We start from the raw sequence: 25,896 nt of genomic DNA on the forward strand, positions 1-25,896 counted from the left end.
ATACACAGAAGACCACTTCAGAATACCCAGATTTAACAGAGACCATTGGTACGAAACTGGACCTGTTCACTCCTGCCAACTTTTCTGCTACTTGTTTTAAATCAAAGTCAGTAGAACTGCCAGAAATAGGAAAGAGAAAATTTTGTGGACTGTACAGATGATTTGTTGGGATGATCAATTTTGCTCTTCAGGATGTCAAACCCATCTCTTCATACTTCTCAGAGGTTATTTTGAACCACTGGCAGATACAAATCATATCAATCCTTTGATTGTTTTGGCATCGTGACCACTTGACCCTGCTGTATTATATTCAGACAGCATAACCTTAAGGTAGCCATTACCACAAAACTACTGAGACAGACTAAAACATATTCAGTCCAGGACGTGACCATCTTGATATCCAGTCTGAGTCTGGCTGGAGCTACCTATATGCTGCAGTACTCATGGAACTACAAAAATTGCAAGGGAAAATACTAAGGCTTAGAGGATCAGGAACGCATCTAAAACAAATGCTGTCGTCCTTTTGGAAACAAGGTAGGGGAGTTTCTTCTTCTCTTTGACTAAAAGAGCATTTGGTAATGCAAAAAACTCACTTGGAGAATGCCAGCTATATGACACAGTTTGTTCTATTTGGAACTCTATTTTCTGGAATCTGACAAAACCTTCAACATGCAAAACCAGCCACTTGAAGATTGGTAGCAACACACTGGTTATACCACTCTGGGGACAAGACAACTGCAGTTAGAAACAAAATCCTGACTTTGAACATTTTGGTGAAGGCTTTAAGCTGCCTTAGAGCCAGTACTTCAGTTTTTCCTTACAGTAGGTGGTAGACTTAGACCTACCATCACTATTATTAGATTCAGGATGAAAGAACAAATGAGAGAAAGAAAATAAGAATTGAAGATGAAACAAGATTAATGCTACTGAAGATACTGTATAGCTTTATTGACAAGCCATAACTATACCTTTTAACATATTCTTTTCATATTTTTTTTCCCCAAATAAAGGCAGAAAACTAGGATGAAGATCATAAAAGAAAAAAAATCAGAATGGTGAGGTTCCACTGGCATTATTTCCAAAAAACTCAGTTACCTCTGTTTACATTCCCAAATTTGGGAAAACAATTAACCATTCCCCAAAATAAGGATGATACAACCACTTCAGATTGAATAAACAACCAAATTCACTGCCACAAACTAGCTGGCAAGCCAGTAAGATTTTCTTCTTCTAATATTTCTGATGTTGTTGATGGTTCACATTACCCATAGTCCTTCCAGAGGGAACACCATGAATTAAGTGCGGCTGATATTGTATATAATCACCAGCACAAGCCCCTCGATCTCCTGTCTGCTGCTGACAGGAAAGCAAGAGTTCAGCCTTACCATTAGCACACTGTGACAGAAGTCTAGCAGTTTGAGGTATGAACACGGCTATTGTATCACCACCACTATTCTCCTTTGTATCAGAGGATTCCAGGCCATAGCATCAACAATTTAAGAGCTAAGAGGACTGCTACCTTTTGCTTTGTAACTCAGGCCTTGCAAGGCAGCCTGTTTTTCTAAGTACAAGAGTGAGACTGTTCTGGCCTCTTTCTCCCCACACAACCTAAGCTTTTACTGCAGAACACAAAAAAAAGCCACCAGGAAGTTCCCCCATTTCTCCCCCCGAATACTTGACTATTTCTGCCCCAAGCAAACGCGAGTCGGGTCAGAGAAAGGTTGGGATCTCTAATGACATCTATTTTCAGTTAAGATTCTCTAGCCTTACAGATTCTTTAGGAAAAATATTTGCAGATGGCCCATCAATCTGTGCTGTGCTGTGCTCCCCTCCCCCCCTCCCAAATACACCCAGCATCTGCTGCACCATTGTTTGGAAGCACTGCAGCTTTGCATGGAAGGTGGCTCTCAAAACCTGGGGATTTGTCTGCAAACGGAGGCTGAACCACAGTCCGAGTACATCGAACGGACATTGGTCCCAAGGCTAATAGCATCCATATTCTCCACATCCAAGATTCCCCTCAAACAACAAGATACAGCCTCGCAAGGATTAGATCTGCTAAACCACATCATCAGTAAGGGTCAGATGCTAATATACAAAATCCGACAACAAGGCTCTACTTTCAGATATTATTTGCCAAACCTGCAAAACCTATTTTCTAAGTTGCATATACCCAGAAACTAATCAAAATGCTAATACATTTGTTATTAAAATACTAGCTCAAAACTTTTCAGTAGGCATTTTAAAGCTGTAAGATGCTTACACTTTAAACTCATAGCATACTTTTTTTTTTTAAGAAAAAAGATATGGCACAGAACAGTGCCTCAAATATGTATTCTCACAATGTCTCTTGCTAAGAGAAAAATTGTTTTTTCCTCCCTTCTCTGCATTGCCAAAATAAGTAATCAGGTGGGGAAAACCAAAGACTGAGAGCATAAGACTGCCTTACTGACAGCTCCGCACACATTAAAATGACAGCAATAAAGTGATCAGTCCTGCAGTCAGCTCTGTGCATGCCTGCAATATTCCAACAACCTCCTTTCAAATGTCATATGCCTTGTGGAAGAGAAAATGCGTTAATTTTCTCAAAGACGTAGGACCTCTTCATAAACAACTTGAACAATGCCTTCAAATGACAGGAGAGAATTAAAAATATATATAAATTAAAAAGTTATCCCACACTACTTTCTTAGCCAAGTGAGGAGTTACACCTTAGTTATTCAAGGCATGTCAGGCCATGGAAGTCTTAATGCAGCAATCAATAGCAGATTAACTTCTGCATCCATGTGGTATCTCAAAGTCTGTAACAGTTTGGGTGAAACCTGTGTATTGCTAGATACAAGACTGGGGCCGCTTTCAAACACTCCTCTTTCATCAATATTGTGCTTGCGAAGCCCAGAAATCTTTCCTCTCAAAGTGCTATGATCAGCTGGACATGAACTCAGTTACTGGTCGGTAAAGGGATATTCCAGTTTTAACACTCCCATCATAGAGGCCAGAAGCTCTCTTAGTCAATGTTACTAAGCTACTGCAGCATATACACAATTCCTTGATACAAGATGCATGCTTTTTCATTGCACCTAAAATTATAATCAAATCAATGAAATACTATGGTACAATATTTACACACACAGGAAAAAAAAGAAGAAAGCTTTATAGACTTTTATATTTTGGACAAACACATGACTACTACGAAAAGACTTTTCACAGTTATAAAAAAATCACGTCCTCTAAGGCAATCTCAATTTTGAGTCCCATTATGGAATATTTACAGATAAAGTAATACATCATGCTAAGTAGTACCGCACTGTAGAACTGCAGAATATAACCACATTTTTCAGAATATAGCAGCGCAGGTTCTGTACCACAGAGAGGACCAGTGACAGGCATACATGGCTCTTCCACCATCTTTCAACAAAAACACTATCATTCCAAACTGATTAACAACAATTATTCTGTAGGTACTCAATTTCTCATAATACACAGCTCCCTGGCTAATTATACATGGCACAACTGGCATGACAGCGTAAGGCACCTGCGAATGTTCAGCTTGTCACTTGCAAGCTGTCTGAATACTCACAATCCATACAAATGGAGCAATTTGTTTCAATCAGACCCTGCCACATCTGCTTTAATCTCATTTCCACCCAACCCTCATGCTTTTTACTGTAAAAGTATCATTTACCCATTTTGTGCAGAACTATCATGCATTTCTGAATCATCACTGTCGCTGATGACAATGGTGTCCCCGTCAGCACTGCTGACATGGCCGTTCGCCATGCCGTTGTGATGCGCTGGAGCAATGACTTCCAAAATCTTGCACTGCAACCTGAAATAAAAACACGGACATTTAGTACTGCCGAAATCTTTCACTAACGGAGGAAGTTGAAAGTTACAGCAGCTGTTATTTTAAGACTACACCTGTAACTGAACATTATATTATCTACTGAATAAATGCTTAAGAGTCTTGCACTGAAATACTAGGTAAAATATTCATTTCATGAGTTCCATCTAACAAACGAATAAACTCATCTGCTTACACAGCTGCCACCTTCACTAACCAGTACAAAATTTCAAGTCATTGGCAGAATTGAGTAAACTTAGCGCCAAAATGAAGCTTAAATCAAGTTTGAAAAAATACATTAAAAGTTAACGTGTTACTTTACAACCAGACACCACCGGTCTTTTACATTTATTTTTGTAACAATTAAAGAAAAGCAAAAGACTTTTTAAATAGCAAAATGTTTTTACTTGTAAGAGATCATGATCTACCGTTGTTGATGACCTAAATAAACAAGGATGAAATGATCATTATGCATCTAATCTTAATAATGGCCCATTTATCTGCTGACACATATTAAGGCTCCATCTGGCATGCACACAATTGACAAAACAAGTCTATCCCTTTGCCATCCTGAATGTTAGTTATAAAAAAAAAAGACAGAATTAACAATATATCAAAAAGTATAATTAATCGACACTTAATGCTGGATAACTACCATAGCTGATTCTTAACCACTTTCACCCTTTCCTGGAGTTCCGTGGTTCATATTTTTTAGTTTAATCTCCTAAAGCCCTGTCTGCTTCATGAAAATTAACCATTGCAGTCAATGGATGCTGTCATATACTACCACTAAAAGCTCAAAAGGTCGGGGAGGAAGAAAACAATGATTCTCTTCTTCTAGGCACCAAACACTACCCCTTGAAATGAATAAGAAAGAACACATGAAGCACAGGACTTGAATTAGCTTGGCATCATGCCTAAATATGAAAAAAAAAAAAGCTAAACTAAAAGAAAAAAAGTCTGCAACTTACAAATTCTAAGGGCCCTTCTATCTAAACTGAACTACGCACTTGCAAAAAGGAAAAAATGTGAAATTATTAAAATATTTCTTCAAACCAGCACTTCTTTCTGAAAGTGAATAGCACTGTCCAAAAACCTGCACACAGAGAAAAAAATACATATGGGCAGAAGGAGAAAAGTTGAAAACATTAAAGTACCCTAAGTCACATTCACTTGTTAATTTAGCAAGGACCAGTAAAGCAGTTAGTGCCTGCAGGTGTTCTCCCCAAACCTCTGTCCAACAGAGGGAGAGCTCCAAGATGCTCCAGAAGGGTATGTCATCAAATAAATAAAATCTATTAACATCCTTATGTATTCCTAGAGTTGAGACAACAATATGTTTAATTATCCATGGGGACACCAGAGTTGTCTTCGTGTACAGTCAGCCTGAGTCCATCAGACTTATTAACCCCAGGCACTCTGCCATTTAAATGCAGCTGGCCCCATTTCCAAAGCTAGCTGGTTTTGGTCTGGAAGACACATTTTCCTGATGAGCAGAGCTCAAGTTAATTAACTGTGCAAATCTAAACAGGCTCCGCATAAAGAACCAAGAACCAAGTGCACCCGACTACGTAGCACAGACAGATCCTAGTGGCTGTTCACAACGTAAGTTCAGGTCTAAGGGGGCTTAAGGTCTGGCCCATCACCAAACACTGCCTCACTCCTAAAAGAAAAGCCAATTACGTCAAATACCCTGTTCATTACAGTATCTTGTTTTTCCAATATTTAGAATATGACAACCCCCTTCCACCAATTCATACTGAATAATATGGAGTTGAATGGATGGCAGAATGTATATCTGGCTGTTTTTTAAAAACAAAAAAAAATTTACCAGATTAAAAAAAAAACTTATTAGTAAAACTATTTCTTTCATGTTAGGAAATATTCTTCCTAGAGAGTTCAGTACAATTTTAAAACACTTAATGACTTCCTAATGGAAAAACAATCAAATGCATCAATGTTTAAGGCTACTTGCACTTGTCCATTTTTCTAAATTGTTTACTATTTAAACACCACTAGAGGGAGCGCATATACACTGAATTTGCAATCACAGTAAAAACAGCCACATGAAAGCTTAATCACAACCTACACTACCCAGTGCCATGAAAGGACAAAGAGTCTGAAACACACATACACGAATCAATCCTCCTGGACAAAGGAGATTTGAATATTTAGTCAGAGAGTATTTTACCAACACTTAATTCACCTGTTTATCCATCAAACAGCCCTGTAATTTACAGGGGATCACATCTTCTCTGAATAAAGAAATTATACATTCTATATGCTTGATTCAGTAAGTAGTAAAATACCCCAAACAGCTGCTTTTTATTGTTATTATTAAGCAGGGAGAATACTAATGGAATAAGCTAACACAGAAAGCAAGTGACCCTGCTTCCTCTATACCTTCATTCAAATCATTACCTAAAATCTTTGGGGAAAGGAATCAAATGAAACACAGTACCCAACTCAATAAAAGCATAATCCAATGAAATTTAATGGCTAATGATAGACAGTAAAGAAAGCAAAGCAACCATTCCATCCAGCACTAAAGAAACAATCTACGAATGAAGACTTATTTTAACCTTGTTACAGTCAATTCATGGCTAGTTGCAGCTAAATTCCCTGGACAAAGACACTCCACTTATAATGGGAATGAAGGTCTGCTGCTTCAAGAACGTGAAACATTCCTAGAGTTCATTTATAACACTTCTTATTTTATATCATAATGCATATAGAAGAGCAGAGTTGAAAGCTGAAGCAAGACATCCAGGTGAAGTACACTAACTTAAATACTTTCTAAAAAGGATACCTTAAGATCTTTAGAGAGCTTACGTCAAAGTCAAACAGATCAGATTAGATCTCCTCTTGCAGGAGAACACACACAGGAAAAAAAACCACCAGAAACAGTGCAGTTTACTTATGTTCAGTACGCCTGTTTCTAAAAGTTACATGATGATAAGCTCTAATTCTAGCCACAGCGACATTACAAGTTGGTCTCAAATCCAGCTACCTGCCATCACAGACAAGCACTTTATGAGACCATTGATTGATCAGATTGTAATTCATCAGATTAATCAATTAATAAGATGTAATTTTAAGAGCTTCTTATGAATTTCTAAAATAGCTTACTTCAGTACCTTGAATTATTCAGAGTAAAAACCTTTTTGCAACTTCCCAACCTATTTTTTAACATGTCCAGTTTCAACTCACTTGTTGCCACATAACAATCTTTAGATCAGCCTTCAGTTGCTTGCTCCAATGTATTTGAAAAAAGAATCTTATTCAAGTCAAGGGAAAGATTATGGGAATTAAAGAGTATTGCCAAATTAAGAACTGGGAACCTCATCCTAGAAAGACAGCAGCATTAATTTTTTTTTTTGTATATACACACACCACTCAGTCAAGTAGCACTTTCTTCAAAATAACAATAAATACTGTAAAAAACTTACTGTCACACTAAGTGAATCCCAAATGTATTCAGAGTATGAACAGATAAAATGAGAATAAAGCCATCATGAACTTTTACACAAGAGTCCCAACAAGTCTAGCTCAGAGAATGACAGACAAAATCTAAACCAGAAGGATCTAGAAAACAACTACTCTACACTCAAACAGTTCTGCATTCTCTTTCTGCACTACAGGCTGATATCAACAACAGCATACAGGTCCCAAAGATGGCCTTCATGCTCACAGCTTTAGTTTTTGCTAGTCTCAGAAAACAAGCTGAGGTCTCTTTAGATAGGTCAAATAGATGTTACAGGAAAGAGGAAAGGTTCCAATAAATGCTTGGCCTAGATGATTTATTTTTTTAAAGGAAGAAAAGAAGAAACAACACAGGAGCCCAACAGTTTTAAATAAAAAGCTAGAAGACAGATCACTAATGGTTTTTTTATTATTATTTTTTGTTTTTAAATACCAACACACATCTGTCTCTGAGAATAAAAAATATCTATTGATTTCCGTGAATTTCAGGTAAGGCTGGTGAGCTGCACAAGTAGAACATAACAGACCCTAACAATCTAAGAGTTCTAGAGACCTCAAAAGAATACAGTATTCAACACTTCCATGCTGTAAAACATAATCTATCTACATACAGAGGTAACAAGAACTTGCTGCAAAACAAATTAATTTTAAGCATATGCTTCATAGAACCATCAACCAACTCATCAACCAACCTGAGGTCCTTCTCCTCAGGGCTGTTCTCAATCTATTCTCTGCTCAGCCTTTATTTGTGCTTGGGATTGCCCTGATCCATGTGCAGAGCCTTTTGCCTGGTCTTGATGAAACTCATGAGACTCACCCACGCCTAGCTCTCAAGGTCCCTCTGGATGGTATCCCATCCCTCCAGCGTGTCAGCTGCACCACACAGCTTGGTGTTCGCAGCAGACTTGCTAAAGGTACACTTGATCCCACTGCCCATACAGCCGACAAAGTCACAACACCAACCCTTGAGGAATGCCACTCATCACTGGTGTCCACGTGGAGATTGAGCTGTTGACTGCAACTCTGAGTGCAACCATCCAACCAATTCCTTATCCACTGAGTGGTCCATCTGTCAAATCCACTTCTCTCTACATTGGAGAGGCGTATGTCATGCAAGACAGTGTGCAAAGTATTTGACAAGGCCAGGTAGATGACATCAGTTGCTTTTCCCTCACCCACCAATGTTGTAACCCCATCACAGAAGGCCCCTGAATTTGTCACACACGACTCACCCTTAGTGAAGTCACGTTGGCTGTCACCAATCACTTCCTTATTTTCCATATGCCTCAGCATAGTTTCCAGGAGGATCTGCTCCATGATGTGCACTTAAAGCTGTACAGCTACAAAACTGTATTTTATTTTTTGAATTCCATATGAACACCTCTGTAGTCATATTGTTCTGACACTGAGACAGACGTTTGGTGCCTATGGAGGCACAACAGGCAAGAGATACCTACTGGAGCCTGTGGCGCAAGGCATGGTTACTCCAGAAGCAAAACTCCATCAGTCTCTCTGAAGAATGATTCTGGGATGTATTTTGAAGAGCAACTTGACACAACTAGCAGAAAACCTTAAGGTAGGACTGAACCTTGTCATTCCCAGAAGAATGGTAAGGATGTGGCTGACCGAAGGTATACAAAACCAAATTACATCTTCAGCCTCTGACTACTGCTCCAGGAAATGCAGAGATGACTTAACACTTTGACAATGCCAGAAGAGGGGAATTTTCCCGTGCCATTACACCTTTCAGCCACATGTTTACCGTGGTGCTTGCTTTCTGTAGCTCTGGCATTCAGTATAATTTATTAATTGCCATTAAATTGAATTCACTTAACTGACCAAAAATAAACCTAATCCAACATGAAGAGCTGGGTAAGTGTGTTTCATCAGCTACTTCCAGTGGCTCACTGAAGGATCTGATGAGAATCAGAGTTTTTTCTGAACTCAAAGGCATGTACACAAGCCATTATTATTTCAGGAACAAGCAGGTATTTCCACTCAACTCTGCTGAAGCAGTGGAAGAACACAATTTGAAGAGGAGAAAGAAAAGCTGCATTCCCCTAGGTAGCCGGCCAGTAACAGACATCACAGGATGTCAAGCTTAAACCTTGACCCTGCAGCTATATGCAGCTTCACTTACTGAAAGTTCTTCCCAAATGCTTAGTAGACCTTTATGTGAAACCAAGTTTGCAGTTACAAGATCGATAGGAGACAGACCATTTCTTACTGCCCACCAAGTGTTCTGCACAACAGCTTTTGATCTGTTTGATACTACATGTTGCTGTCTTACAAATAAGGGTCTGACACTCTGGTATGTCCGCATTTCAAGTCAAAAATCAAGACCACTCTTGAAGGCCTAGGTGAGTAATAAAGGTGCCTCTTGAATGTGTTACAATAAATGGACAAAAAATCCCTTTGAATACAGGACATTTATTTCTTGGATGCAGAGCTCTGTTTCAAACTGGGGGGGGAATACTTTGATGCCTACGTTTAACATAAAGAAAACAACAATTAATAAGTCAGGAGCAAAAGGAAATTCACTTTTTAAAAACATACCCCTAAATGAAAGTACAGCTAGTGTTTCAAATAACAGAATTATAAAAGCATTTTTTCCAATACAGCAAAACCACTTTGCCTGCCCAACATTTGCTTCACAGTATTGCACTGATTAAAAAATAAAAGTGAGAAAACAACCAAAACCTATACCTTAAAATTATACAGTTATATTAGTAGGGAGTGTGTGCAGAAATGAGAGCTGACAAACTGGCAGCAAAAGTAGTTTTAACACCCTTTTGATAACTTGTAAGAAATGAGTTGCAGGTTCTCTCCCACATATCATCATCTCAGATTCCATTAGTCAACTACAAATATATTTATTAGTCAACAAATACAAAGATATTTATATGCCAAAGGACTTAAGGGCATCAGAAAGTGAATTCCTTAAACATGATTTTTCCAGTCCAGAAGTTGAGTGATCCTTAAATGGCAATGCTAGAAGTATGCAAACTATATTTGCTTTATGAATAAGTAAGCTGCTCTCCAGTACTGTCAAATATGCTATTTCATAATCTTCGCATTAACTTTGCTACTGGAACTCAAATTCAGCTTTTTTAATTGAGCAGGAAACTTTTTGTATGCAGAAGTTTCTTAAATCTTTCCAATACAAAAATGCACTATAACTTTCTAATTCTACAGACATTAACTCCAGTGCCTCTGCATCCAGCCAGCTTTGAAAACTATATATCAAAGTAGAAAATATATCAGTGGACTAGCAATTGAATTAAATTCAGGTAACTCATTACAACCTGAAGGCTTTGGAAGGCACTTTGCCTTTTACTTCTCGGTGGGCTTACCAACTTGTCCTAGCTCTCAGCAGTCAATTACATGCATAACCATGTATAATTGCCAGTTGTCAGGTCAAATGAAAAAGTTCAAAAGTTAGTTATAATCACCTTCTACCATGCTAACCCCATATCAACTAGGCATAGTAATGGTGGAAGCATGCTACCGTAGATCCCAGTTAAGACTTACAGAGAAGAAAACAGTATGCAAGTTTTTAATTGTCCGAACGCAGTGGTTAATCCATGATGAACAGGCCCAAAGCATTAGGACACTAGCCAAACAATCAATGACTTTAAAAAGTTTCACTGCAGACAAGGTTGTTCCATGATTATCTACATTTCCTGTAGCTTAGCAGCGGCCAATACCAGATCATTCAGAGCAGAGACGGTATATCAGCCTATACCTCAGATGTAGCAATCTTTCTAACAGAGAACATCTATCTACTAGTTCTGTAAATTGTGTTCATTTTACAAATACTACAATCTCTTAAAGCATTCTGGTATGGCTTCCTTACAGACACCAAGCAAGTATTCTTCTGCAGCGGTGTCATCTAGTTGTCACATTAAGTGAAAAAATGCATTCCCTTTTTATATCTTTCACATTCTACATGATTTTTTTTTCCTTCTTATTCACTACCTCTAAGCAACCTATTTCAGTCTGCAGGTACTCAACTTTTTAATTAGGTTCCATACTAACTGCTGGATGACAACTGGTTGTCCCTCAACCCCAGCAGGGACGGGAGCGCATCATCCCCTAAGCTTTTTTTTTTTGGGGGGGGGGGGGGGGGGGGGGGGGGGGGGGGGGGGGGGGGGGGGGGGGGGTAATCAAAGAGTTAGTAAAGTAGTCCAACCTCAAATCTCAGATCTCTTTACTGCTCCAGCCAGACTGCAAACTTACAGATTAGTTAACTAATTATCACACTGCTCACTTGTTTACCCTAATAAAGAAAGCCATTATTTCTTTTAATACCATTAAATCTCAGAACACTGATGATAAATCACATCTGGTTGTTTACACATGCTTTAAATCTAGTTTTTCCCCTGACAAATTAAAAAACACTGCTGACCTCAAGCAGAAAAAAACAGGTCCTACAGCTGAGAGAATCACAGAACTGTAGGTTTTATTTGGTTGCTATTCTGTCTACTAAGGCATTCACTGATGTTATTTCAGGTAGGCTTTCCCATACCACAGAAACTGACTCCAGATTCTAAAATACTGTAAATCACTTTAACAAATTTTAAGCACTAATAATACAACATGGTACTAAGACAACAACAAATGAACAGATTGCTGCAAGATATGCCATTTTCTGTGGAAAAACAGAAAAGACAGACTAGTACATATGGGTCTTAAGCTCCAGTTCTGATGTGCAATAGGAGGCAATTCCAGTGACATGATCAACGTTTATCCTTCTGCTTCAATAGTGTGAGCTAAAACACTAAATAATAATAATAATAATAAGCTAAACTGCTTATTTTAAATCTGAAGGGACAATGGTTAACATGAAATATTACTGTTACCCTCCCCTCTCAATAAAATATTGATAATGACATGGAAATTATTCTATAAAATGCTTTCCATAAACAGTAATTTGACATTCTAAGTTAACAGTACTTAGTGACAGCTGTTTTCAATGCGTTGGCAACTCAAAAAATTTGCACCTAATTTGAAATTTTCTGTCTATATTATATGATGTTTTCTGACTGATATTTCAAAAAAAAGTATTTTAGGAAAGGAGTACTAGGAAAACGTTACACAACTCTTACAGTTCTTTACCTTTGAATCTGAGTACCTCCTTTTTAAAGCAGGGCACAGCTGCCACTTTGGAGGAAAGTCAGCCCACGTTTCGCCAGAAAAGCTGAACACATACATACATACAGACACACACCAGCCATTTTTAATCCATACATCATCATTTAAAGAGTTAAAGAGCAAGGAGAATTACCTCCTTGTTGCTTCTACTAGATTACCAAGTTGCATACCTCACTTACACTGACTGCCTGACCAAGCCACACCATAGGACTCGGGGCTCTCTCTGCAATTTCTTGTTCTGGTCGATAACGACTGTTAAGGCACCAGGCATACCAAAATAACAGGAAGGACAAAATATCTAGCAAACTCTCCAAGTTCCTCCTACCAGACCTCAGCAACAAGGCAGAAGCAGCCAAATTCAAAACGGAGCAGTGCAACAGAAGGCTAGAAACTGTAAGAGCCTGAAAGGGACCAGTAATGTCACTGGGGCACAAGATTCTGTAACAACCATAACACACAGGTAGAATACAAGAACCACAAGTCTCAGAAGTTGTCTTCTGCCTACCTTCTCGACAAAGCACCTGTCTTCTTACCCTTCCAGATCACCTGTCCATTACTTACTGTCCTATAGACTGCTTCTTGTACTCAAAAAATATGTACATTAAGCCAAAACACTAACTCTTCTCATCTTTGGGTTCCTGTCCATTAATTTTGTTCAACATCTAGAAAACCATATCAAAGTCATCCATCCTACAAGAATATTACACGTGCAAAGTTAGGAATTATAAAATATTAATACTTAAATTCCTTGAGCAGCCTTTATTTACCCTTGGTTACACAAGCATCGTGGTATTAGTTTCATGTTAAATGATGCATGGAGCTCAGATAATAAACAATCTCCGTGTAGAAAGATTCATACCTAAATGCAGTGAAACAGTTTACAACAACACTATGAAAATGAGTTCTCATGATCTGCCCAGCTCTGTTGGTCTGATGCCACTTTACTGTAGATGGACTGTGACCATTTTTGCAAGAAAAGACCACGAAACCGTAGCTAGTCAGGACAAAGACACCAATCGCTTTGTTGAACAGCAGCGCTATTTACAAGTAATGAGTTGGTATACTTAAACCCCAACACAGTCCTTCAAAATACAGGTCAAAGTCAACTGCTAACTGGGCAGAAGAATAACTACGTCTCACCTCCTCCCACCTTATATTCTTTAATTATTTATCTCCAAGCATAAAAATCCCTCTGCAGTACCATGTTATTTGCACTGTTTCCTGAAGTTAGTATTAAAGACCTCCTAGCTCCCTGCTATACATTTAGCTAGAATATCAGCGGCATACAGTCAGCTACGGAGAATTTTTCATGCTTCATTTCAACAGACACTTCATGCTCATGCAGTTTAAAGCATACAATTTCTAGCAGGTTAGTTTTTGATGGAAGTAGATTTTATCTGAACCTCCAGTATTTTGAATGATTATCTAGCCTACGCCAAAGGCTGAAGAAATTTAGCTTAGACCTTATTAATAAATTGCTCTGTGAAACTAGAACATAAACACACAGTTGTTAGATATGTGTATCTACACAATTTTGAATAACCAAGAAGACTGAAGTAAGGGCTGATAGAAAAAAAGATAGCTCTACCTTCATGAGATAGACTGATATCACAGCTTTATCTGAACAGAATTCAGCCCAGATGGTAAGTAGAAGCCATTTTGTTAGGACAAACTTAAAACATGATTCATGATGGTGCGCAAGGAAAAGTGAAACAGATTCTGAATTTCGTAAGATGAATAAACAAGAAAGATGTGTATTTATGGCACATAAGCCTACTTTTCATGTAAGCTTTAAAAAGCAAAGATACACAGTAGTAAGTATTTTAGCTAAGAGTTTAGAATAGCAATTAAAGATGAGAAAGTTGTTCTTGGGAAAATAAGTTTGATATTCTGAAGTATTCTTTTTGTTAATAGTTTGGAAATTGACACTATCTTCAAAGACCGGAAACAAAGGCATTGCATTAAGCTATTGAAAACCAACAGCTGAACTACACTTACATTTCTTAATATTCAGGTTCCTGGTAAAATAAAATCTTATTCACAAAGCAAGATTAGTACAATGCTAAGGGTGACATACGTCTATCCGCTAGACAAGCACAAAATGAGAAAGACAGAAACAGACTTTGGATTTAGGTTTTCTATACTGGAAGCAACAACTCTACCAAAGCTGTTCTTGTCTAGGCTTTGCAGACTGAGACTTTACGGGTTGAAAGGAATACAACAGGGAAGAGATGGAAAGCTTTTATATTAAGTCCCATCCCGTGTCAAGTACGTACCCATACAGATTTCCTTACAAATTATCTCCTGCAACGCAAACAGATTTCTCCTTCCGATGCAGTACAAAATTTGCCTTTAATAAGATCTGGATCAGCCACTAAGAAAACCCATACAGAACAGAGATATTCTCCGATGACCACACTGAATCAGCCCACCCTACCACCCAATACATACAAGGTTATTATGAGCCCATATTGCCCAGGTTGCACCCCGTCTGTTCTGCACTGTAAACTGGCACCTTCCTCCTGGCCAAACAAGAACAGGTGAACCCACAAAGGCTTTAATGCACATTCTGCAGGTATTTCCAAGTTAAGCACGTTTAAGTCTTTCCACTTTATATCTCAGTTACATGAAACTGCAGACTCATTAGACAAAACAAAGACCTTGTCTAACCCTCTCCCAGAAGTTGCTTAAAGAAAGACTCAGGCTAGCTAGGCGTTGTAAGACAACTTACTTATACTACAGAGCATATGTACTAATGATATGAAAAAGCATCTAAAGCTCAATATTCTTCCAAATTTTATCAGTTTAAGATAACAATAAAAATGCTTACAATATATACAAATCAGTGTATGTATAGCATTAACCATGAGGGAAGCAGAATTGCAGATAATCTCCTATTACAAACATTTTACAGTTAATTCCTAACTTTTCAGAGAATATACTTACAATTTTAGTTACCACCTAGAAATCAAAAAACCCAAACTCTAATCAATTCTTTAAGCTTTCTATAGTTTAGCCACTCTGGGTACGCAATACACCACTTGATTAATTGTATCTGGATGATTCCATCAAAGCTTCCATATGAATTCTAACTCATAGCTTCCCCTAGTTCCTAATTAGATCTCATTCTAGGAGCAGCCCACCTTTTTTGCACAGATGAGCCGAGAGACTGCCATTCGTTTGCAAATCCACCACTGGGACTGAAAGACTGCTGCGTCAAGACCTGAGAGAACCCTCCTGCCTCCACAGCTACTTCTAAGCTAAGGAATGAGAAACCAAGCCTGGCAATACAATCCTACTCTTAATTAAAGCAGTTAGGAGCAGTAACAGTATTGCTAGCTTAAGTATCACACCTGGTTTCTGTTGTGTTTGATGAAGTTTATTTTCCTGGTTTTTGGCTCAAAAGTACGCATACACAAAAGGGTGCACACCAACCCAAAAGAAACACAGATACATATATTTAAATACACACACACACACTTACCTTGCACCATTATTTCTAACTACTTCCACCATTTCACCAACAAAATACCGATCCTTGACATAAGCAAAGATTTCATCACAGATCTCATGAAGTCGTGAGCGATGCGTAAGGGTGGCCAAGTAGAGAACTGGAATGATGAGTGCCTCTGGAAAACTCTGTAGATTATGTCTGGCTTTCTTCTCTGACTCCAGTGCTTCCTGATATGTGAGTCCTGGTTTACCTGTGACAGCACAGCTCCATACGAGGCTGTTACACAGTATGGTGCGTTCAAAAAAGTCACTGAAAAGAAGGGGGATAGGGGGGAGAGAAAGAAAATAATTACATTCTAACATCACGTTCAGTATGGTCACAATTAATACAGCAGCAACTTTCTCTTACGAGCTTGAAGTTCAAAAATAGCTCTACTCCTATACAGGTTGCAGACACAACCGAAGGTTATTTATCACTTCTTAAGCCAAGGCTTGGTAAATTGTTACTGTAAAACCAAGGTCTCCTCTCACTACAGACTACAGTCAGAGAGCATCAAGACCTACAAGTGCTGTAAACACACACATTCACATGAAGTAGCCTTATGCACAAGAATAATCACACTGAGTTTAATGTGTCATATCCTCATTGCATCCCCTGTATTTCCTCACATATTTGCAGGAGGAGGGTCTAAAGTTGTATAAACACAGAACAACCTTAGGATCACAGAAACATGTTGAAACTTGAGTAAGTTTCAGATTTGGAGTGCCCTAGCTCACAAATGAAAAGATGGAGAGGTAAAAAAAAAATTAATGTCAAGTACTTCTCTAAATAGTTTTTATTCCTTCACTGTTTGTACTGCTCTTAGAAAAAGCACCGAACTATTTTTTTCATACGGATTCTTCTCCTCCCTTGTTCCATCTGCAAATATTTATTCTCTTCCTTCCCTGTATTTCCAATTAATGCTAAAATTACAGCATTGTTATTGCTTACTTACTGGTTATTACACTGGGATCAAGAAAGCAGGGCTTTCATTAGTCAATAGCTGTCAATTTTTGACAGCTATCAGAAACAGTGATTTTTTAAAACACTTTCTAGATGATATAGATAAGGTAGCTACTCTCAAAACCACGTTAATACGTATCACATACTATGGATCAGTGATCTGACAGCAGAGAACATTTCAGTGTGCCCCAGTTCAGACATTTATTTTCCTTCTTTTCCAACTCTTACCAGACTAGTATTTGTAGGTATGCAACACGACAAATTTGGTGTTTTTTTTTTTTTTTTTGCCTTGTACCAGTTTAACATAGCTGTTTCAAGGCAGACACACAATACCTACAGAGTGTTGCATGCTACTTGAGACCCTTACACTGAAGTTTCATTTCTTTAAGAAAAGCTAGAGTGCAGCGTTGCCGTTTTTATAGGGATGGAACTGCTCAAATCATTTCTCCTAACATGGTTAAAGAGCTGTACAGTTCACACTTCAAGTTTATTGCAGGCTCCCTGCAAACTCAAGCTGACAAACGTGCACCAATTACATTGATGATGATATTCACTGCAGCTGGACAGACGCAACAATAACATTTTGAAAATGGAAATTCCAGATTAAGGACAACAGAGGGTCCTGGCTCAGATAATCCTGTCTGTGCGAGCCTCTGAGTGAGAGAAAGATGCTTTAGGAAGAACATCAGCTGTGACAAGAAGGGAATTAGGACGGAAGAGGAAATACACATTATATGAATAATATCTAACAACTACAAAGTTACAGAATTTTTATATCATTTGTGTCTAACTCATACATCTGACGACACCTGTAATAATGAATAATTTCAATTTGCCTACTCTAAACAAGAAACGGAGAACAAAGGAGAGAGAGAAGGAGATGGATTGTTCTTCAATACATGAAGAACGGCTGGCTGTCAGTCAGTCTGTCTGTGGATAGGCCAGAATATTGCCTTTTTGCTGTCAACCATATTGAATCCAAACAGGTATTAGCAGAAAATAAACAAACGAGTATCAGTAAAGCACAGAACAGTTACTTAAACATTTAAAAAACAAGTTAGATAAGGAGGAATTGACAGATTTTTAAGAAAAGGTAACAGAATAAACACCACACAATTCCTCCAGGTCTGTTTCTGCCCTGCATTTCACTACTTCTGTATGAGACTGAAAATAATTTGAAGTAGCCTGGCTGACCTCAGTGGATGAAGTTATATATTTACTCAAATCTTCGTACCACTGTCTCTCTATATACATTTGTTTCTCACTCACCAAAGAGGTTCTCAGTAATTACCTTTAGCCAGGAAGCACGAAAGCTATCTAAGACTTATTCAAAAACTCATCAGCACGCAGTTTTCAAAAATTACCGAGGAAAAGAGAACATGCACACAGAGGCAGGGAGAGACAGAGGCTGACGGTGCCTTTAAGGGCTGGTGCTGCTCTCTGCGAGGGGACACTGGGCACTCGGGCTATTTAAAGCAGCAACATTGAACTTCTTTAAAAAAAATCCACACACACACACAAAAAACACCCTCTGAAGTCTCTTTACTCATGATTACCTCAAACACAAAATTCTAAGATTACTTGAACTGAAACATATTTGAGGAAAACGTTTTTCCATTTGCATACAATGCTTTGTGTATCTAGTTTCATTGCAGCTCATTTCCTCTTTTGTTTTATGTGGATTTTTCCCCTGTAAAGTCACAGGGAAGAAAAAATTGTACCAAAAAAAATTTGCTTTCAGTTTTGAAGGCATTATTTGTCTGTAGCTAGTCATTACACAGAGCACATCAAAACCATCTGTGGCTTAGTCTGTTAACACAGTTTTATTGCAATGTTTTAATGATCTCACTTTAACTCGGTTTGAGAGTGAGGAAGAAAAAAAAGAAATCACAACAGCACGGCAGCAGATTTTATTTGTAGCACTCCTCCTTTCCCTGTCTCTGTGGTACGTTTCGGTTATCACTAGAAGATTTCCAGAGCGCGCACACAGCAGCTACCAAAACAACAGCCCAGCAGCAGCAGCGCTGTACTTTCTCCTCCCGGAAAGAGCAGCCATACACTTGATCATATTCCACACTCAATTCAAATTCACAAAACCAAGTGCATCTGCTGCCACGTCATACCTAAAGCCTTATCGATGTCCTTATCTAGGGATTACAGCCTGTGGGGCTTTCTCGCTGTTTCGAGACCCATGCAGCTCCCTACAACATGGTTCTCACGAGACGTGAGGGCTCGTGCAAGCGCTCGAAGCTCACCCACACGGCCCCACCAGGCCAGAGGTGCCCATGTTGCACCCAGCTGCAGGCCATCGAGTAATTAATGCTGACTTCTCAGCTGGGCATCTTTACCTGTATGTTATAGAGTTTGTTTGCCATGCAAGGTAAGCTAAACTGCAAACTGATCAGCAAATCATTGAGCAGTTTAGTGCCGCTGTTCAGTAAGTATTTGAAAGGAGGCAGTTCCTTAGTAGAAGAAAATAATTCTGGAGATAGATTACTTGCAGTTTCTCTGCTGACTGCACTTGCAATGGATATAAAAATAAAGAAATCAATCAAGCCGAGCAGCAAGAGACGGCTTGTGCCTGAACTAACCAAGTATTGCCACCGACTCTAAGTTCTACTGTATTTTTAGCATTTCAAGCACGTGCTTGTCTCAAGCCAGTTACTTTCATTCATTTTTTTTAGCATATATTAAAAACAAGTTAGGGGAGGGCTTGATCTTGTTTAAAGAGAAGAACTATATGCTGGAGAATGTAAAAAAGGAGAAAGTTTTGTTATGCGAGATCTAAGAGAGAAAAGCAAAGAATTCTATTTAATGGCTAATATGTAGACATAATTTTTAATCCTGAAGCCCTTAACAAAGTGTAACATATAATCTACATAGGCTATGGGATATGTAATCTACATAGGCTATCAGGATATTCACAGCAAACAAACTTTGCCATCCAGTCCATGGCAAACAGGAGCGTTCATGTACTCTACCTGTTCCCAGAAGTGGCCAACAGTACATACTACAAAGTAACGTACAAACTAAAATCTAAGAAAAAGACACTTACTCCTTAAGGTTTACAGATTAATTACACATCAAGAAACCTATTTCCAATTTATGGGCTTATCTTCAACAAAATAGAAAAGTCCACCTAATTAAACTAAGGGTACTTTAAAAAGCCTTTAGAAGAGACTCTTTCTAACTTTAACTTATAATCCCACAGGTCAATCTATAAATAACTTTTTAGTAGGTTTTTAAGATACACAACTCCTTCCACCCACCAAGTCCCTATGTTTTAGAATGAGAAACACACCTTCCACTGTCTCTCTACTACTCTACTTTCTTAGCTCTATGAAATCCTCTCTTTAAATCAATGGCCTCTTAAATGGGGAAAAATAAATCAGACTGTCTTCATGAGCAACACTTCCCATAGTTTCCTAGACAATGTGAAGAAGACTGGCAACTACATCCCACTGTTTTATTTTGCACCCCCTTACTTGCTTTTCCATCTACTACTCTTCCAGCTCGAGACACTCTTTTGTTGATCTATCCCCAGATCCACCCCCCAATCAGGACGACAATTAAGCATTAAAAACACCGGTTCCCTCTGCTCCTCATAAACACAACTGAACTTTGCCACCTCACTGTGCCCCCTTTTAAAGGGATTACAAAATTATGTGATAGTATTATTTCAGATCAGAAAGGAAATGCATTCTTAACAGGAAAGTCACTTTACAAAACACTAGTCTTGCCAAATTCTCCTTGCATTAGTATGAGTTCTTATGGAGAGAAGAATACAATGTGTAATTCGTACTCTTCTCTACTAGTGCTGCTGTGAGCATGAAAGAAGCTTTTCAATGTTCTAAATTTGTACTCTTAAAAATTAACAGCTTAAGTGGTAGCAGTTTGTAGTAATTAAAAGCGTACATATATATTTGAGGACGTGGGGGTGAATTCAGGTTACCATGCGTATCGATATAGCCTGTTTGATCTAGTCAGACTCTGCAATTTTTAAATTCCCCCTTCAAAAAAAATCCAGTTATGGCAAAAGTAGATGCAGAGAGGACTGATTTGGACAACAGTTTTCCTTCATAAAAGAATACAATTTTTTTAAAAGTGGGCCCTCCCTATCATTAGCCTCACTGCCCTTGTTTAGACAAAGGAAAGGGAAGTGCTCTCAGAGGACAGTAACTATTTGAAGCATCGCTTTGCAAGTAGGAAGAGTTGCAACCGGGAGGACAGATCAGCATCTGTAAAACTTGCCAAAAGGTGACCCAATGTTCTTCAGCAGATTAGATTATTGCGGGTTGTTTGTGGTGTAAACAAATACAGTTGTGCCAGAAGAACAAGCCACGTAAAAAAATACTAAGCTTGTCAATCAAACCACCAATTCTATCCAAGGTAGAAAAGCACCAAAGACCAGGAAAAATATAAAAGTGAAAGAGAAAAAAATGAGCAGGAATGAAGTTTCTGCAGGAAAGGCAACGGTATTTTCCCAAATACCATATTCTAGCCCTGACCTCTGAGCTAACCACCCACTGACATTTCTAGGGATAGCCTGTGTGAACACAAGTCTAAATTCATCCCTTAATTCATGAACTTGGGTTACATAGGGAATTTGGTCTTTCATGCTTTTTCTTAATGGCAACATCCTCGCAGCGTAAATAAGCCTGTTTTAAGAAAGATACCTTTCATGCTAAAATTTACTCTAAACTATATATACCTGAAGCACATTTCAGAGGTGTCAACAAACACAAGAGTCATCTGATTACGTGATAATAATAATTGAAACCAGAAAAGCAGCTTTCAAAATATTAGCAGCTGGGGGAGGGGGACTTAATTCCTACAGAAACACGAGGCTGTCAGCTCTCGCTTGTTACCTTCTCACACGCCCTATAATGAAAACACTCGGCAGAAAATTCCCAACGAAATATTCAACGCCCCTCTCCCCCCACACACATAGCGCATTGCCCAGGAAACAGCGAGGCATTACCCTCCGGAGTTACCTAATCCAACTTCTTCAAGATTTTATTAGGTGAAGTGTATTTGAGTCGGAAAAACAAGCCTAAACATGAAAAAGATCTAGGTGTGCTCTCATTTCATATGCTGCAAATGAAAAGTATTTCAGATACGATCTCGTTAGTCTACACGTCTTTTTTTATTTTTTATTATATATATCAAATGAGCTTGGATTTGGGGGCCTTTTGTAGGTGGGGACGGCGCTGGATGAGGCTGTAGGGTCCGGAGACACGCATGCAGCAGCTTTAGAAAACCGTCTAAGTACTTTCCGTCCATTGTTCTTGCAAGCACTCAAGTACGTGACACTAACTTAGGGACTACCCATGCCTTTTCTCCACCGCGCCGCGTTAACGACGCTTTCACAATTTCCATCGGTCTTTTCACCGACGGGAAAAAAAAAAAAAAAAAAAAAAAAAAGGAGGGCCGTGACGGGACAGGGCAGCCTGACCGGCGGCGGGGACAGGTGTCCCTCTCGGCCGCGCCGCTCGCCTCTCCGGGGCCAGTTTCCAGCCCCGGGCGCTCCCCGCGCTGTGAGGACGCCCGGCCCGGCCCGGCGCGGGGAGCCGCGGACAGGTGCAGCGCCCCGCGGCCCTCCCGGGGCGGCCGAGCCATTTCCAGCCGGGCCGGGCAACGGCTCCCGGGCCCGCGGCCGGCGGAGGGCGGGGCGAGCGCGGCCATGGGCGGCGCGGCGGCGGCGGCTCTGACACCCCGGCCCGGGAGAGGCCGCCGGGAACAAGGAGTTAAGCGCGGCGGCCAGGGGCCGGCCGGGAGCCGGGCCGAGCCGAGCCGGGCCGGGCGCTCCCACAACAATGGTGCCCAAGGGCCCCGCACGCCGGGGCGGCCGCCGCCGTTGTGCAGCCCGGGCCCGGCCCGGCGGCCGTTGGCGGCGCGTCCCGGCCTAGCGACATGCGGCGGGGCAGGGGCAGGGGCCGGGGCTCGCACCGCCCGCCGCCTCCCGCGGCCGCAACTTTCACTTCCTCGCGGGGGTGTGCAGGAGCCGGCGCCCCCTGCCCCGCGGCGGCGGCGGCGGCAGCGGGAGGAGGAGGGGGCCGGCGGGATCCCCCCGCCAGGAGGGGAAGGCGGGCAGGGATTCCCCCTGCCCAGGCCGGGAGATCCGCCCTCTCCCCCCACCCCTCGGCGGGGCACGGGCTCGGCGCCAGCCCCCCCCCCCCCCGCCGCCACCACCGGCACCGCCGCCACCTCCCCTCCGCCCCGCCGGGCTCCCCGCGGCGCTGCCGGGGAATCCCCCGGCCGCCTCCCCCCGCCTCCCCGCCCAGGTGTCAGCCGTTGGGGGCTCCAACCGCTCCTGCCTCGCGCCGCCGGCGGAAGGGCGCGGGGGGGGGGTCCGGGGAAAAGGGGCCGCGGCTTACTCGTAGTCCCTGAAGATCTCGTTGGTGACCCTGCAGTGGAAAACGCGCTCGTCCGGCCGCAGGTCGGCGGGGGGCTTCTCCCTCACGAAGGGCTTGCGGTGCAGCAGCGGCATCGCCCCGCTCCGTCGTCTCCTTCCTGCCCCGGGACCCGCTTCGAACCGGAGGGAAAAAAAAAACACGGAGGGAAGGCGGGCAGTGAGTGCGGGCGGGCGGCGGCGCCCCCGGCCCGGGGAGGAGGGAGCGGGCCCGGCGTGTCCCTCCCCCCGGGGGGGCCGGGGAAGGAGCGGCGGAGCGCGGCGGCACGGCACGGCGGGCTCGGGCGGCGCGGCGGCGGCAGCCTTTTGTGTGCCTGACACGCCGCTGCCTGCCTGGGACTGCGCGGGGAGCGAACGGCGGCTCCTTCCTCCCCCGCCTCCTCCCGCAGCCTCACAATGGGGCCATGACGCCGAACGCCGGGCGGGGGCGGCGCCCCCCCGGCCCACCCCGCCCCGGCCGCGGCCCCGGCCCCGGCCGCACACAACGTGCTCGGCGCGGGGATACCCCGGCCCCGGCCGCCGCCGCCGCGCTTTGTCTCCGCCGCCCCCCCGCCGCCCCCGGGTCACCCCTTCCCCGCCTCTGAGCCGCGCACGCCGGCCCGGACGCCAACTTCCACTCCTCCTCCTCCTGCCCGCAGCGACCGCTTATCGCCCTCCTTCGCTTCCTGCCGGCCCGCTGCCCTAGCGGGGTCCTCGCCCGCCCCCCCCCCGGCACGGCTCGGCACGGCTCGGGGGGCTCCCCGCCCTCCGGCCCCGCCGCCGCGGGGGGCTCGGGGCTCCGCTCCCCCCCTGCCGCCTACCTGGTGCTGCCCCGAGCCGCCCCGGGGTGCGAAACGCGGCGCCCTCCGCTCGTCCCTTCTCGCTGCCCCCCCCCCGGCCCCAGCTCCCGGGAAGTTTTTGATCTACTTCTCCGAGCCCTCAATCAGGAAGAGCGGCGGGGAGGAGCCTTCCACTTCTCTCCCCTACATCTTTATTGGCCGCTCGGTGCCTTCCAGCGTGTGTCACACAGGAAGACAGCGAGCTACATTATTAATTAATGGCTGAGAGGGCTCATCCTCCATTTTCGAATTATCAGCCTGCGATCTGCGGCGCGCCGAGCGGGGGGGGGAGGAGGCCCGGCCGGCCGGGCTGCGCTGAGGCGGCGGCACCCCGGGCACCGGCAACCGGGCACCGGAGCCCGCTGCCCCCGCCGCCGGGCCGGGCTGCGGATACCGAGGGGCTCCCCCGAGCCCGGCCCGGCCCCCGGGAGCGCCCCGCCAGCGGCTCCCCGCCGGCCGGCCCGGGGCGGCGAGGGCAGGGTTTTGCCCTCGGCCAGGTTGCGAACGTGTCAGATGGGGCCCTGCCCGCCGCTGCCTTGCCTCCCCCCCTCCGGTTAATCGCCAGCGTCAGGATATTGTTCTGCCAGTGAACTAATTTTTCACCGCTTTTATTATTTCTTACCCCGGCGCGCTCACCGTGCCGTGGGTGATTAAGAGTGGGATGCTAATCTAATTGTGTTCTCTTAAGTGCCAGCCGGCTTAAAGACATAAAAACACAGAAGGAGGTCCCCATCCATCGCAGTTCAACAGTGCAAGGTCCAGAGCGTACATGAAAACGTACTGCACAATTGTAAAAACCCCACAGGACGACTTAGGTGACTGGTATCTGAAGGCTGACACAAAGATACAAGTTTACGACCTGAAATTCTGTTCGGGCAAATAAAGATCCTGTGCTGTTTCCTGCACCTGTGCATAGGTTGTTTTTCATTAGCACTGCAAGTAAAAGCAACGAGCAGCGCTGCGGCAGCCCGGATGACTAAAACCTAGAAGAATGTTTACACTCGAATTCGTGAATTACTTTGTTTAAAAAGTGATCAGGTCTTAATCAAAAGCACCGAGAAATGCCAGTGCTCCCTTCTAGTTCAGTTTACAAAATCTGAAGGTTGAACTGCAAAACAGGTTACCTCTGAGTCCTACCAACTTATTTTCATTTGCCAGTTGGCTTCACTTTCAGTTTTTAATTAATTTCTACCAAAGGGCACGAGTGCAACTTCAGTTAATGCACTTTTAATGCCTCCAACATTTCATAAATTTTAGGTTTGCATCAAAACCGTACAGTTTGCCACGGTTATGACATTTAGTGTTGGCAACTCTTATGATTACAGTGAGATTTTGCAACACTTAGCTTTGTTTTAAGCTCTGGCTCTTCAGCAGATGTGATTAAATTGGAGCCTCAGCTTCCCCTACAAATAATTACATTTCTAAATCTCAAGTTTGAGAGAAGAGCCTGAATATGTGATCTCAAAAGGTTCACAAATTACTAGGGAAATAAAAGTCTTGAGTTTATAATTTTTGTGAATCTCATCCTTTCTAAGCCAGTATCATGATATTTGGGAGCTTGGCTGTGTGTGTGTGTGTGTGTGTGTGCGGATTGTCAGCACAGCATTATTTCAGAATTAGTTGGTGTCCATGAAAAATGCATGAGTTGATAGAACTGTGACATCAAAAGCAAATCCCCTTTTCCTTTTTGCTCTCTCTTGCCCTCTTTCTCTTTTCTTCTCATCTTTTC

General features: G+C 42.3%; 1 protein-coding gene across 3 annotated transcripts in view; it reads right to left on the reverse strand.

Annotated features, from left to right (window-relative positions):
* Positions 1–24,450, reverse strand: part of BAZ1A (bromodomain adjacent to zinc finger domain 1A) — a 61,450-nt gene extending 37,000 nt beyond the window's left edge. The window contains exons 1-4 of one of the 3 annotated variants that reach the window (XM_048059739.2): positions 24,150–24,450; positions 23,315–23,465; positions 15,966–16,244; positions 3,686–3,829 (exon numbers count right to left, since the gene is read on the reverse strand). In XM_048059739.2, coding sequence (XP_047915696.1) covers positions 3,686–3,829; positions 15,966–16,244; positions 23,315–23,427 — 536 coding nt within the window. In that variant the 5' untranslated portion in view covers positions 23,428–23,465; positions 24,150–24,450. Of the gene's footprint in view, positions 1–3,685; positions 3,830–15,965; positions 16,245–23,314; positions 24,070–24,149 lie in introns of those variants that run through there. The other 2 variants (XM_048059740.2, XM_066997998.1) reach the window with 2 other exon arrangements.
* Positions 24,451–25,896: the final 1,446 nt, after the last annotated feature.

This window comes from Anser cygnoides, chromosome 5 (assembly GCF_040182565.1).
Source record: "Anser cygnoides isolate HZ-2024a breed goose chromosome 5, Taihu_goose_T2T_genome, whole genome shotgun sequence".
NCBI classification, from domain to species: domain Eukaryota; kingdom Metazoa; phylum Chordata; class Aves; order Anseriformes; family Anatidae; genus Anser; species Anser cygnoides.